The sequence below is a fragment of the Caloenas nicobarica genome, chromosome 3, assembly GCF_036013445.1.
Source record: "Caloenas nicobarica isolate bCalNic1 chromosome 3, bCalNic1.hap1, whole genome shotgun sequence".
In the NCBI taxonomy this organism is placed as follows: domain Eukaryota; kingdom Metazoa; phylum Chordata; class Aves; order Columbiformes; family Columbidae; genus Caloenas; species Caloenas nicobarica.
In genome coordinates, this window is record NC_088247.1 from 59611834 (window position 1) to 59625882 (window position 14049).

At 37.1% G+C, this 14049-nt stretch overlaps 1 protein-coding gene across 11 annotated transcripts in view; it reads left to right on the forward strand.

The window, feature by feature from the left end:
• EYA4 (EYA transcriptional coactivator and phosphatase 4) overlaps nucleotides 1–14049 on the forward strand; it is a 160061-nt gene that overhangs the window by 16992 nt on the left and 129020 nt on the right. For all 11 annotated transcript variants that reach the window (XM_065631771.1, XM_065631777.1, XM_065631768.1 and 8 more), the window contains one exon: nucleotides 2242–2342. In XM_065631771.1, coding sequence (XP_065487843.1) covers nucleotides 2310–2342 — 33 coding nt within the window. In that variant the 5' untranslated portion in view covers nucleotides 2242–2309. The remainder of the gene's footprint in view (nucleotides 1–2241; nucleotides 2343–14049) is intronic.

The following is a 14049-nucleotide window of genomic DNA, read 5'->3' on the forward strand; positions in this document are numbered from 1 at the left end:
ATTTTTTAGGGAAAAATGTGACATCTGTATGTTGATTTCAGTGTGCTTTCATTAAGATCATGATCAATATAGAAAGAAACAAGAATATGAGTCTGTCTGTTATGGTATTGTTCTGCTGTTGAGTTGTCGAGTTTCACACAGAATGCGAGGGATGTCACCCTCGGTGACTGATAAAGAGAATGAGAGAATTTAATATTTAAATGCAAGCCAGGTACTGACTTGCACTCAGTAAACTTAGAAACTAGTCCAAAGTTTTGTTTCAAATTTTGTATTTTACTACTGAGTGCCTGACCGTTTCTTTCCACAGGCAATCTTACTAATGCAATAACATGCACACACTTCAAACTCTTAATTAAGTTAAAGCAGATTTTGTGTTTAAGTTGTTCATGGAATTTTTTAGGATCGGTTGTGAAAATTCATCATTGTGTTCAGAATTGCCTCCTTTGGCAGGGGCTGCCTCAGGAGATGCTATGTATAGCTGCTTTCTCTCAAAATACCCATTGTTCTTGGTAGACTCCTCTCTGCAATTTGCCTGTAGCCTTTCTATTCCCCTTTTGTCTCCATCGGACAAAGTTTGCAGAAGATTTTTTACAAACTCAAGGGTGTGGGCTCCACATTGACTGAAAAACCGCGGGAAGTGGCAACTGTATTGGTGAAGGCATCATGGGTGAAGATGTTGATGTCTTGGATCTTTCTGAAACTGAGAGGAGACTTGAAGCTGTTTTGAAAAACAGGAATTATTTTTTGCTTTTTGAGAAGGTGAAATACATGCAACATGATTTACCTGCAATTGGTCTTCTCCTTATGTAACATCATGGCAAAAATTGATGAAATGCAAATGAAAATGTTTTTGAATCTCAGAGAAGAGGGAAGGAAAACAGGAGGGTATAATATGGTGGCAGGAAAAAAGGGAAATAAAGGTGAGACTGGAAAGAAAGTAGACTGGGGTCGCAAAGGTGCATGTGTGTGTGTTCTAGGAAATACCTAATATGAAACACAAGGAAATGCTAAGTTTTGGGGAGTAAACGGAGGTATGGCAAGAGACACTTGAGACTAAGAGAGGAGGTATCTACATAAGGTGATGGGTGGGGATACATGAGTGCAAGGGCTTGTAGCTCTGGTTCCTTTCAAATGTTCTGCGAGTACCAACAGATCTATACATTTTTTAACCTCAGGTAAGTAACGTTTATGTTTATGCAGGTTGAAGGTAGCATAAGATGTAAGTGCTTGCTGGTCAAAATTTAAAACAAAGATCCATAATATGTTTATGTTATTTGGCATACTCCCAGGTAATGCGTTCTTGAGATCCCTTGTTGATAAACAAATCCAGGTAATGTTGATAAACAAATCCAAGTTGTTTGGGTTCCTTAATTTACGTGCTTACATACTGTTATATATTTTGTTTTCTTTTAAATGTAACACTAGCTTTGATTAATAATAGTGTGATCACTGTATATATGAAATATCCCTGGCACTTGTTTTGTTCTAAATTATGCAAAGTGGTTCTTTTCTGAGAATAGAGATTGCAACATAATTGTGTGGCTTTATAGTTAAGTTTACCGTAATCATTTGTACGCATACCCTTTAGAAAATAGGATTTTCCTATTGAAGGTCTCAATATTTGATGAGAGTGACTCATCCTATGAGAGAAGGTATAGACACAGCAGATAATTAGGTTAATGTCTGTCATTTAGCACTTTGTAGGGAGCTGCTTGTTATAACCACTTTGTGTATTTTATTTAATCCTAAAGGAATTTAATGGACCTTAGAGAGGGGACTTCTTGCTGATAATTGCATAATAACCTTTTTCTGCCAGACACTTAATGACTAAGAGGTTATCATTAAATGTGTATTAAGCAGTTTTGTTCACCGTTCCATAATTCTCCTTCTAATATGTTCTCCCGTGGGTTATCTTTTATTGTCTACTTAAACAGCTGCCTGTATGAAACATATTAGCTATTTTATTGGTTTGTTTTCATAACTGTTTTTTTCTTGCAGGATTTGAAGAATTTCTACTTGTGTTCCTGTTTCTGTTGGTGTATCTTAGATAGCTTCACAAAATAATACTGGAGATGTTGAAATATTTTATATGGAACTAGGCTTCATAGAAGTCAATGGGAACTTTGCTGCAGATTTTAGTGAAACCACAGCCTCAGTTAGGGCATTTGTTTATTGCAAATTTGCCTGAAAAGTGTGGCCAACTGACTAACATGTTAATTTTTTCTCTTCTTTTTAATTTAGACTACTGAGCTGTAGATTGAAGGGAAGATAATTTTGCTTGTGGGGGAAACAAAAGGTGAACAACCTCCATGGAAGACTCTCAGGATCTAAGTGAACAGTCAGTAAGTACAAGTGTTACTAAACTGAATGGAATAAATTGACCTCTGTTCAAGTTGTGTCTGAAGGGATTTTACTTTGGATTTGCGAATTATAGTAAGATCTGGGAAAAGCTTCTGAGCTTTTAGATTCAAACTTTTTCTTAGTTCATACATGAAATGAGTGGGTTTAATCTTATTTTTTTACCTGTTGAAGATAAAAGTTCACAGTTATATAGGGTTTTACAGAACTAGAATTGTTGGAGGGCTGATGGATATAATTAAGGTACACGGGAAGAATAAATTGTTAAAAACTTGCACAGTGGTTTGCCTTGTTCAAACAGTTGTATCAAAATGTACATCTATAGTGGTCTGTCAGTTTTGCCAAAGAAAGAGTTACCAAAACCATGAACAAGAAATGTCAGATGGTCAGACTGTGGCAGATGATGTACATGAATTGCTTCAGGACTCTCCTGGATTTCAAGGGACTGTGAGATCTGGCAGTGTATCTCCCTGTCCTGTGTCAGAGGGATATTTCCCTGGTCTCATCAATGAAGTAGCTGGGAAAAGCAGGGTGGACATTTCTTCTCCTTTTTCCTTTCTAATTTTTCCTTTCCTTTATGGACGTGGTCTCTAGACTTCCTTACCACCAGGCTGCAGTTCTGAGGAGGCAGCATGCTCTGATGAAATTTAAAGTTGGCTGGACTTGCCATCCAAAGTATTGGCTTTGTTTTAAGATCGTAGTTTCCAGTGGTCACAGTACTGGCAGATTTTGCAAGCACTATGATCCCCATGAGTCTCAGCTTGGGCTCAGTGCACTAAAGATCAATAAAGGGATTTCATATTTCTATTTCTGACATGCTGAAAGAGGTTATCCGTGTAATAAACTAGTTTTAATATATTTTTTTAAAGCAGAGACTTTTATAAGTAACACAAGTGCAAGGAACTGAGAAGAACTTGCACGTATTTTTAAAATCTCAGTAATTTTCTTTAATAAGGAGTACTTTGCTCCTGACTGGATAGCTCCTGTCTGAGACTTTATCTTGGACTAGAGTTTTATTGCTGATTTAATATGGCACAGAACTGGAAAGTCTTAACAGTGTCTTAAGTCACCATGGTGGCACTACTGCGGGCAGCTGCATGTATTTATGTATTTAAACTGTTCCCAATCAAAACTTTAGAGCATGTAAAAGCTACATGGCTTCATGATTTAATAAAGTTTTATAAAGGTCAAAAAAGATTAAGCAGAAGTTATTCTCTCATAGTCTGGGAAACAATTATTCTGTGCAGTATAAATAGTACAGTTATTAGTAGGATATAGATGAGCCAGTTGAGCTTAGTACAAAAATATGTTTTCATAGTAATTAAAATGTTTTTGCACCACCGGATGCCTGATAAATGCGTACTTTAGTAGCCATTTTTCTACCTTATTGTAGTCTAATTTCTTTACTATTTTTCATAGTTACTACATAGCTTTGTGCTAATATGTGAGAACAGTCTTGCAGATGACAAATCAAGGTGAAATCTCTGCTAAGCTGTATATGGTGACAGGATTTGCTGTCCTTACACTATTGTTAGTGTCACAGAAAATTGTGATTCAAGATGAGTTTATTCTTCTTGATCTTTGCTGAACAGTGTCAGAGCTTCAACATAATGGTTGGGAAGAGTCCCCTTTCATCAGTTCCTGCATCCAGGTGTGCACCCAGCCTAAGATCTCGTCTAGGTGTTGGGCACTGTCCTGGGAAAAGGAATCGTGGTATGAGGCCCATCTGCTTCGAGCAAATACTGAACCTTAATTTCTTTAAAAGGTGCAGGGCGGGACTGTGGGTTAGAGAACCCAGGTAGAAGGGGACGTTCTCTAGCCGAGGCTTTGGTGGTTTAAGCTCCAGGAAAGTACCAGATATATATCCTATACCCTTTCTGCTTGTACTGCCCTGGTGGTTTGTGGTTAATATGTTTTGTACTGCTTAGCTCTAGGCAGTTTCTGCTCATCATGCAGGATTCCTTGTTCTTGACATGTTCAAGGAGCCTAGGTACTTCATTCTGGCTTTGGGATTACTCTTTCGGAGATAGGTGGATAAGATTTAGATCATGAAATTCAAGGACCCTAAGGATCCAGCCGCTGCTGTGAGTGTATTAGGTTGTGTGAATAAGCATGAATGCAAGACCTGTACTCAAACTTGTGCTGGCACCTTGCCCCAAATGTTCTAGTCCTTGGTTATTTGAAAGACTGCCTGTCTCTGAAACTGAGATGGGTTAGAAGGTACTTGTTGTTGGATGGTATGTTTGATAGACAGCTGAGTTTTCTGAATAGAGGGAATTCCTTTATTTAATCGATTTCCATGGGCAGTCTGTTAAAAGCCTTTCATCCCTGGGAAAGGAGGCCAGGCACATTTACTTGGGTTAGTTAACAAGGTTAATTTTCAAGTTTTATTTAAAGAAAAGCAATTATGCTAATTTTTGCAAGTAGGTCATCCTCCTGGAGTATGATGGACTGTAGTGTAGCTTTTATTAAGACAGTCTTCTCCATAATCCTGAGATCCCTACTATTGTTCTAACTTGAGTTTTTGTTGTTTAGTCTGTCTTCTTCTCCAATACACTAATAAGAAACTATTGGTTCTGAGATTCCTGTCCTTAAACTATATCACAGTTAGGTGAAGCTCATATGGTCACAGTTACGAGCAGTTCCACAGCATCCCTGTTGCCATATAAGAAATAAACTCTTCCACTTTTGTCTCCGAGCAGTGACTGCATGACCACATGCTGCTTCAGAAATCTAAGTGCATCTCTGTTCTATGAGCCTCTAAAGAATTGCATTTGACTGAATTGAGCAGCTGCTGTGTTTTCTGAGATGCCAACTTGGTTAGATATAATATATACACCATTTATTGCAGTATGTTGCTAGTTTATTTATTTTCCCTATTTTGATTTGTAGTGAACTCCTCGCCTCCGCTACATTTTAAATCCTTATGCACCAACTGGCCAGCAGTCAGTCTCTTTGCCTGCTTGTTGTACCACAGAGCCTTTCCTTTGCTTCTCACTCCCTGTTCCATGTCGCAGAGGTGGGGGAATCTAGTCTTAATCTAGACTGTACAGTGATCCAAAGAGTCTGAATCAGAGTGGAGTTTATTACACTTCGGTTTCCCTGTCTTTGCACACAACTGCATAGGTAAATAGCTGTATTTTGAAGTTCAGCAGGAAAATGATTCAAGTTACTGCCTGACACAGATGAGAGCCAGAATCCATCAGGTGCGGCTGAGATCCAGGAGTTCTGCAGCCGCATGGAGCGGGCTGGGTTGGGGCTCATCAGTGGAGCTGTTTCCTCTGACGTGGGGGGGTTGTGTCCTAAAGAGCTCACCACTCTCTTTCCCAGTTCAGATGCAGAATATGTTCGTACATCGTGCATAGGAAGGAAATTTATGAGTATTCTGAAAGAAACAGAAGAAAAAAGTAGCATGTGTACTTCACAGACCTAAGAAAATAACCAGGCAGTCCTTTTTATTTTCTGGCGTGATGTCTGTCAACATGTGCAGGCTGCTACTTATCAAGTAAAAAAATACTTAAAGCCACATAAATTGGTTTTACGTGGACAGATGTAGCTAGGTTAAAATGTAGTTTTGATAACTGTAATTGCCATAGACTTTATACACACTAAATTAAAAAAGTAGAAGATATAATGATATAATGAAACACATTAGGTTTCATATTACTGTTATTGCCATTGTTCAAAATAAATATGCTGATTCTTACTAAATCCTAACTAGGAATAACTTTTTCAAAAGATGCATGTTAAAAATTCTATTTGGTTTTGAAATGGAAGAGAAGGATACTTTACAAATCTTGTATTTATGAATAATCATACAATCGGGAGAGTCTTTTTTAAAGACTGGTTTTGGAGATGGTTAATAAAATGATAATGTTTAGCACCTAAAGAGTCTTCTGTTGTGCCTTGGTGTAGCAAACAAACATAAAGTTTTGAGAACTACAGAAGTTTTACAGTCTTTATTTTATCTTCTTTTACTCACTATTTGCTGTTCAAACTGTATTAGTAGAAGAAAAATAATTTGGCTGCTAACTTGCTAGTTTAGGATTTCAAAGGGCCTTATTAGAAAGTGGTGTAATTTCATCCCCTGGCGCTTTTATATAACAGCGTTCGTATTTAGATTAGTTCATTTTAACCTAGAATCAAACAAAAGATTGCAGTACTGTAGGACAGGACACTAGCAGATGTGAGGCTAAACCTGAATGAACAGGTTTTCATTTTTGTGACATTTGGACAATCATCCCCATTGTCCCCTGGGTAAGTTATTTGGTTTTTATCAGATTATACAGACTGTCATATCTGTTACTTGCATTTATGCCCTACTTGCAGCTGGACAATCCCTGGCAACCTTTTTGGACAGTGTTGTTTCCCCGTTTTTGTCTTGTTTTAATGTGTGAAGGTGTCAGATGTGATCCCGTGGCAGATCAGTTTTCAGCTGTAGCTACTTCTCTGTTGCATGAGCCCTGGGCCCCACAGCATTTTGTCTTTCCCCCTCCAGGGCAGGCAGCCTGCTTGTGCCCTGGGAACTTTGGCTGAAGCTCATTGCAGCAAAATGAAAAATAGTTTGAACTCTTTTACTGAGTTTTATATATCAGTCCTACTTTAGAAGACTTCTGTCTCGCAGCATAGCAAGTTGTGGTTCTTATCTCAGTGATATCAATATTTGTAGGACTTAGAATATTATGGGCAATTCGTCTTGTCAAATTAGTGATGTTGGTTGAAAGAGACCTCTGGAAGTTATCTAGGCTAGCTTCTGGTCATGAAATGCTGGCTGCATGCACAAATATTTCACTGTTATGGAAGCAACAAACTATATTAAATATCAGTAAGCCAGTACCTTCTGAAGAAATTATGGCTTTGGGAAGCAAAATCTAGTTGCCTTAATGAGTGATTATTTGCTTTTTACTAAAAATAATCATTGAAGAAAAATGCTGTAACTTGAAGTCAGTTGAAGTAAAAGATGAGCATGTCTTTTCCAAGGTATATTTCAGAGCATTTTTGAGAGTTGCTTGGATATTTTATTACTCCCTTTCCATAGGCACAGAAATTGGCACAGACTGATGACTTGCCATAGATGACCCAAAATTATCACTCACTTTGAATTACAGTGGATCAAGAATAAAGTGTAATACTGCAATTCCTTGTCTGAAATGTAATAGGAAAGCATAGAAAATCGACAGGGCTGAATCTTTCACATTCCAACAAATCTGAGGTAGAAATATCACTGTTCTTCTTTCCCTGCTGCAAGACCTTTATATACGGCATAACAACCTCTGCGAACACATAAATAGCTTTCCTAATTTTTACTTTTTTTCCTAATTTTTACTTTTTTACTGACTTTTTCTAACTTTACCCCCTGCCACTTCAGCATTCTGTACTTTCTGTACTATAATCCACCAGTGGTAAATTTGAAGGTGCTTTTTCCAAACTACATTAGTGATTGTGTATGTGTTTTATTTTTCCCATTTACCAAACGAGACAGACCAAATGAGACAAAACTCAGCATCAGATAATGCATTTTGATGCACAGAATAAGCTGAGCTGATTTGTTTTTCATATGAACTGCATTTCATTGGGGAAATACAGTTTAGCATTGATCAAAGATACAGATGTTCACTGTTCACACACACGTAATAGAAATGTGCATTTCTTTCTGAGTTAATTAAAATCATGATTTGAAAGCACTTTTCTTTAAAAGCTAAATAGATGATCTCTTAAAAAAATATCCAAGAGAGTGAGACAGAGTAACTTTCATGGCTTATAACTTTGCAAGATGGGGTGAGGAGAGGGGTTGGCAAACAAATAGAAATGTTCCTGTCATGGGAACTGTCACCTCTCCTCTGATTCAGCTCTTCACCTGTCTCCTGGAAGATGTTTCTTAGTCAGCATCAGAGGTTTAAATGGAAAGGCATTGTATGGACTCTGTTTAATAACAAGGCAAACCAATAAAATAAATATGTTCTGTTGTCACCTACTATCCTTGGAGCACTGAGAAGAACTGACATGTAACTACTATATAGCTTGTTATGACTGGTATTCCTGACTCCAGAGAGTCCCCAGACTGGAATTTTAGGGATGAAACTACTTGGCAAAAATTGCTTCCCTAAGTTACGTGAACTTCCCTCAAGCTAGATACTGTAATCTGCACAGAGGGCTCTTGGGTTCCTGGAGCATGGAATTCTCTATTAATAGTGATGTTATACCTCTGATGCCATAGGGATATCAGATGTGACTTCTATTATATTATGGCAGATAATACCACTGGAAAAAAAAAAGGAAAAAACTTACAGGTACAAAACCTTGTTTTCAAGGCCTGTTATTATAACTGGGCCAATTTAGACCTTCTTTGGAGCTTCAACAAGGGCTTATTCAACTAAGAAAAGGTTTATATATACACATGTATACACAAAATTTGGAACATATGAGCCAGTCTAACAAAAGCTATTGCCTCTCCCTATAAATGGTGCTTCTTTATATTAAATCATCAGATTCTGACAGACACACTTCGGGCTCTACAGATGGATTTTGCTTGTAAGGTATGATACTTGTTCCAGCATTTGAAATGCCCAATTTATAAATTCTATACTTTTAATTGATTTTAAGATTGTATTTTAATTTATGAAAATATAATAATTTCCTTAGGATAGTGGTTGTACATCAGCTTAGGCTTCTGATTTTGGCAGTGTCTAGGTGATGTTAGTATGTCCAGAAATACCTTCTTCTTCAGTAAAAAGGAGTCAGATTTTTGTGACAAGTATGAATTACACTGAACATATATTGAGTTTATTCTCATTTAGTTATTGTAAAAGGTCCAGGTGCAGTGGTGTGCTTAAGAATGTGTGAGACTTAAGGGACGTGATTAAGCCCACTGAAATCAATGGGATTTCTCATGTGCTTTAAGTTAGGCATGTGCTTAAATACTTTTCTGGAAAAGACTTGGAAATACTGTACAAAATAAAAGCAATAAATTCAGAAATATTTTATTAGCAAATACTTCTGAATGATTTGTGGCTATGGCTAATATTTGTTCAGCATCATATAACGGTCATGGTTTCTTTCTTCTCCCTGTTGTAACTTTTCTCTGAGTTCTAACTCAGTATCTGAGTGGTTGACTTGCAAGTCAACTCCTATTAAAAACCAGAAGAATGACAGGGAGAACTGTTACATTTTTAAATAACAAAATGACACTAGATGAAGAATCTGATTTCGTATTTTATAAAGTCTGTCTTAAACACATTGAGCACATGCAGACCCATTAAACGACAGTCATGTCCTTGTCCTCTTATATTAAGTTAAATCTTTAGCAACTTAAAGGAGAAAACGTTAAAAGTCTTGAAATGTTATGGCTAGAGTGAATGGAAATAGTTTTGTCTTAATATAACTTAAGGCAGAACTTGTCCCAGAGGATCCCATTGAAGAAACAAATAAAACTTGCATTGCTTATTTTATGATTTATTAATTTTTAAAATAATTGAAGATTAGTTCATCCTCTGCTCCTGAAAGCAACACCTGATGACAGATGAGAATACTGTTTCTGTAGTGTGCTTTGCAGCATCCCAGCACTTGGGCTTCAGCAGTGATCGTGGTTTGGTCCAAGAGGTCCAATAACCCAAATGGGAAGCAGCATTGCAGCTGAGAGACACTCAGATTCTCTTGTAAGGGCAAATTCTAGGTGAGAAACTAAATTTATTTCAGCCAAGACCAGAGCTGGCTGAACAAGCCTTTTCTTAAATGTGGCAACAGACCTAGTTTGTCATCTCTTTCTCTTTCTTTGTGTATATATGTTAACTGCATCCTGACACTGGTTTAATTATATTTAATGCAAAACCAGACCAGAATGTTGTTGAACAGAGCCACTAATAAGCTAAGTGTTTGTAATTTGTCACCTAACAACAAGACTGAGAAATACTCTGAAAAGATGTATCGTCCTATAGTGTTTAAGAACCTGTACCTGAAATTGAAAGATTTTACAGAAAACTTACTTATCATGGAAAACCTAGGCTACCTATAATAAAATTTTTGTGTTTCAGTGGAATCAAGGGGTTTTCCCATTTTCCAGGTGCATTGCCTGAAGCCAAAAAAAAAAGAAAAAAAAAAAAGAAAAAAAAAAAAGGAGTGGAGGGAAGTCCAGTGGTTTCACAGGGACCTTTGGATAAGCCTGAGTCTCAAATGCAGTAGGATTTGCTGGTTGACGCAAGTGTGTTCTTTTACACCAGTAGATGATAAAGCTGTATCTGGGAAATGGGTAGATAAGATGTTTCTTTCTGTGTTTGAGACTGATATAAATTCTAATCTGAGAAGTTTAATACGCTTTCCTGTACTGAAAGAAAAAGCTGTATACAGAGATCTGACCAATCTTGTGCCAGATGTTCTTTATAACATGAATTGTCACTGGGATGCACTGGAAAAAAACCCCAAACCTTTACAGTAAATAGCAACATTACAATAAGATTTTTTGATTGTTTAACAAGAATAAAAATAGCAGTGTAACAAGGCCCAACATAGTATGGTATTATATATGTATTAGCAGTGTAATACTTTTTGTGTGTTCAGTATGCTGTGTGGCTTTCCTGACCGATTTCTGAAAGAAGTTTGTAAGATACTACTTTCCAGTGCCCATTGACATACTTTTTAAATGATAATAGGGAGTATGTGGGGAGTTTAACTTTTTCCATGTAAAAGCACCTGCTAAAGTTAGAATTTGGTAGCATCAAAAGGAGGAGAATCTACTGCAAAACACATTTCAAAGTGGGGAATAAATGCCTTGTTTTTATCCTTGGAATCCTTCAGGCATCCTGCTCAGGCTCATTGCTAAGCTCAAGGATATGCAAGTTGGGATTCTCATCTGTATTTTCAGTATGCTCTTTGCTTGACATCCGACTAGCAAGTGAGGTAGAGGGAAGGTACTTGGGACAGTGTCTCTGATTCAGAGGACCTGGAAGAAAAGTGCATTTTGATCCCTAATGCTTCTCTGGTTCCTTTTCTTGTTCTGCCTCCCATCCTCAGCCCCCACAGGCTCTGGTCTGGGAAATACTGGACATAGAATTTTCGAGGCATATATGATATAATTTGATAAGGTAATACGGAGCTGAAATGTTAGGCTAAATATAGAGGAAGGAGTATTAGCTGATCCTGATTTTTGCTTTCAAGGATTTTTTTTTTTTGGTAGTGGAAGCAGTGACTAATGGGATTTCTGTGATGAAAAAAAAAAATTATAGTGCAAATCTTTAGTTGTTCCTGATTCTGTGAATCCATCTTTGGCTTTAAATTTTCAGTCTTTGATTCTGTGCCACATGGAATTTTTCTTTATGTGATTCAGTCGAAGTATATAAGGGAAGGAGCTAAAGCAAACCTCATTTCTGAAAAGAAAAAGAGTGGTTTTCTTATTTGAGTTAGAAATGCTGTGAAAAAATGAGCACAGGTTTTTCAAGTTTCACTTTGTCACTCAGTCACCTTCCCTCATGGCTCTGTAGTAAAATGCGCTGGGGTGTGACCTGGGCATGTTTGAGATTTACGTAGTAAACACCTACAGTTTGGGAACCTCATGTTTCTGGACACGACAGTGTAGATGCTAAATTCCTTCTTTAAAAAGTCAAGCTATGATTGTCGTTCAGAAATCAGCAGTGAGTAATGTGTGCTTAAACTGGTTTTAGGAATTCTTCTTACTGACTCTGAGTAAACAGGATTTGTGTGTTTTTCAGCCTATGCAGGATTAAGTGTGAGAAAGAACTTCTTCAATAAATGGTGATCCTCATAGTGGCTCTCAAGCAGTTAGAAAAACCTCTACTTGCTTTTTTCTACCCACTGAAAGATTCTTACTCTACTGTTAAAATTTCTCCCAGTAGCCCATGCCTTGAGTGCAGCATGTTGCTTCCCAGCAGCTCAGGCATTTGCTTGAGTGGAATGGGCTGTTGTTTCCTCTCCACCTTTTTGGCTTGTTTTATTTCAGATATGAAGTAAACTTGATAGTATGACGATTTTCAAAATAATTAAGTTAAAATAATTCTGAAATGAAATTTGTGGAGTGTTTCTGTCCTTTTCAGTGGATTTTACCATCAGAGGGAGCACTGTGTTCTATACTTAAGCATTAGTTGTCATGTTATCCTGTGTTTTATATTAACCACTATTAATTGCATTTATTTAAACAGGCTGGCAGGTATGGAGAGACCCTGACTCATTATGGGTGTTTGAACTTCACTTGCGTACCTGCTCATCACCATGGGCTGTTCTAGGATGCTTTTAATCTCATTTTAGGAACCAGATTCACTGAGCCTTCACTGCATTGGACACAGGAGTCTCTGTTCTCAGGGATGTGCAGCAGATGGCAAGAGTGAATGCTGGGTACTCTCAGGCAGATCCTATATGCAGGGGTCTAACTGTTCCAGAGCTTGAACCTCACCATGGTTTCCCTTTATATACATTTAATCAGTTTCTTGTACGCTGGGTCATACGTTGAGCTGCTGGTTATCATGTTCCATTACTTATCTACTTTTCAAGTGATTAATTACTCAGACTATGCTCAAGTGCCAGTAATTAGCACATTCACATGTTCAGTTTATGCTAAATAATCTTTAAGACCTGTATTTGTTTCTTTCTCTGTATAGTCTCTTCTATGTAGTTGTATTGGTTCTTGGAGTGGTGCTAGAGCTTTGATGGACTACAAACATCTGGACATTCTACTCTTTAGCATGTTGTCTAACTGTTTGTCTATCATGTTCTCAAATTCATTGCCAAAGTTGAATAGCTTTGATAATGAGTTTTCACAGTTTTCAGTACTTCATTATAAAAGGATTAACCTGTAGCCTCTGCAACGTGGCACCTGTATCTAGAAGACTTATAAAAATGAAAATAATTTTATTCCCTTCTCCCACAGCTTTGAAGGTGCAAGGAGCCTCATATTTGAAGTCTATTACTTCAAATTAAATGCATTTATGTGTTTATTAATAAATGTAGTAAATGACAAACCATACTTTTCAGAGCATCACAAGTGAAAATGACAGGCATCCAAGCAATTGATACCATACTGAGTTTCGTGCATGACTTGCTTTTAAATCAAGGAATCCAGAGTTTAATTAATTGAAGGAAATTTTTACCATTTTCTTGCAAGATGCTAAATTTAATCTGGAGATAAGTGCAAAATGAAATAAGCAGCAAAGGAAACAGTCTTTGTAGGACCAAGGGCAGTTATGTGATGCATCATTGGTTGATCGTTCATAAACTCTTCAGTTCTTTCTTGTTAGTACTAGAGTTCAACAGTACTTAATTTTGACAAAAGCAAACACATACTGATAAGATTTCCCCAAAGAGTCAACATTGGCCTGAACTTTCAAGGTTGAAGTAATATCTAATTTTAATTAAAACAGGGTAGAATTAGCTGACATTTTGAGAAACTTATCCTGAACTATTTACTGAAAATCTCTAAAGTTCATGTAATTTAAACTGTATTTTAGAACATGTCTATGGTACACTTCAGCTGCTTTTCTGATGCTGTTTAATGTCTTCTGTTTTGGACATTAACCTTACAATGAGTTCTGTTGAAAGTCCTTGTGTTGAGCTATGATAAGTAAGACTCTGAATAATTGCCTAACAGGACATCCTGCCAAATATAATCAGGTTTGAAGAAGTGACTTATTTGTCTGCAGTTGATAGGTTTGGAAAGTCTACAGACCTGCTTTATATCTTTATCTAAAT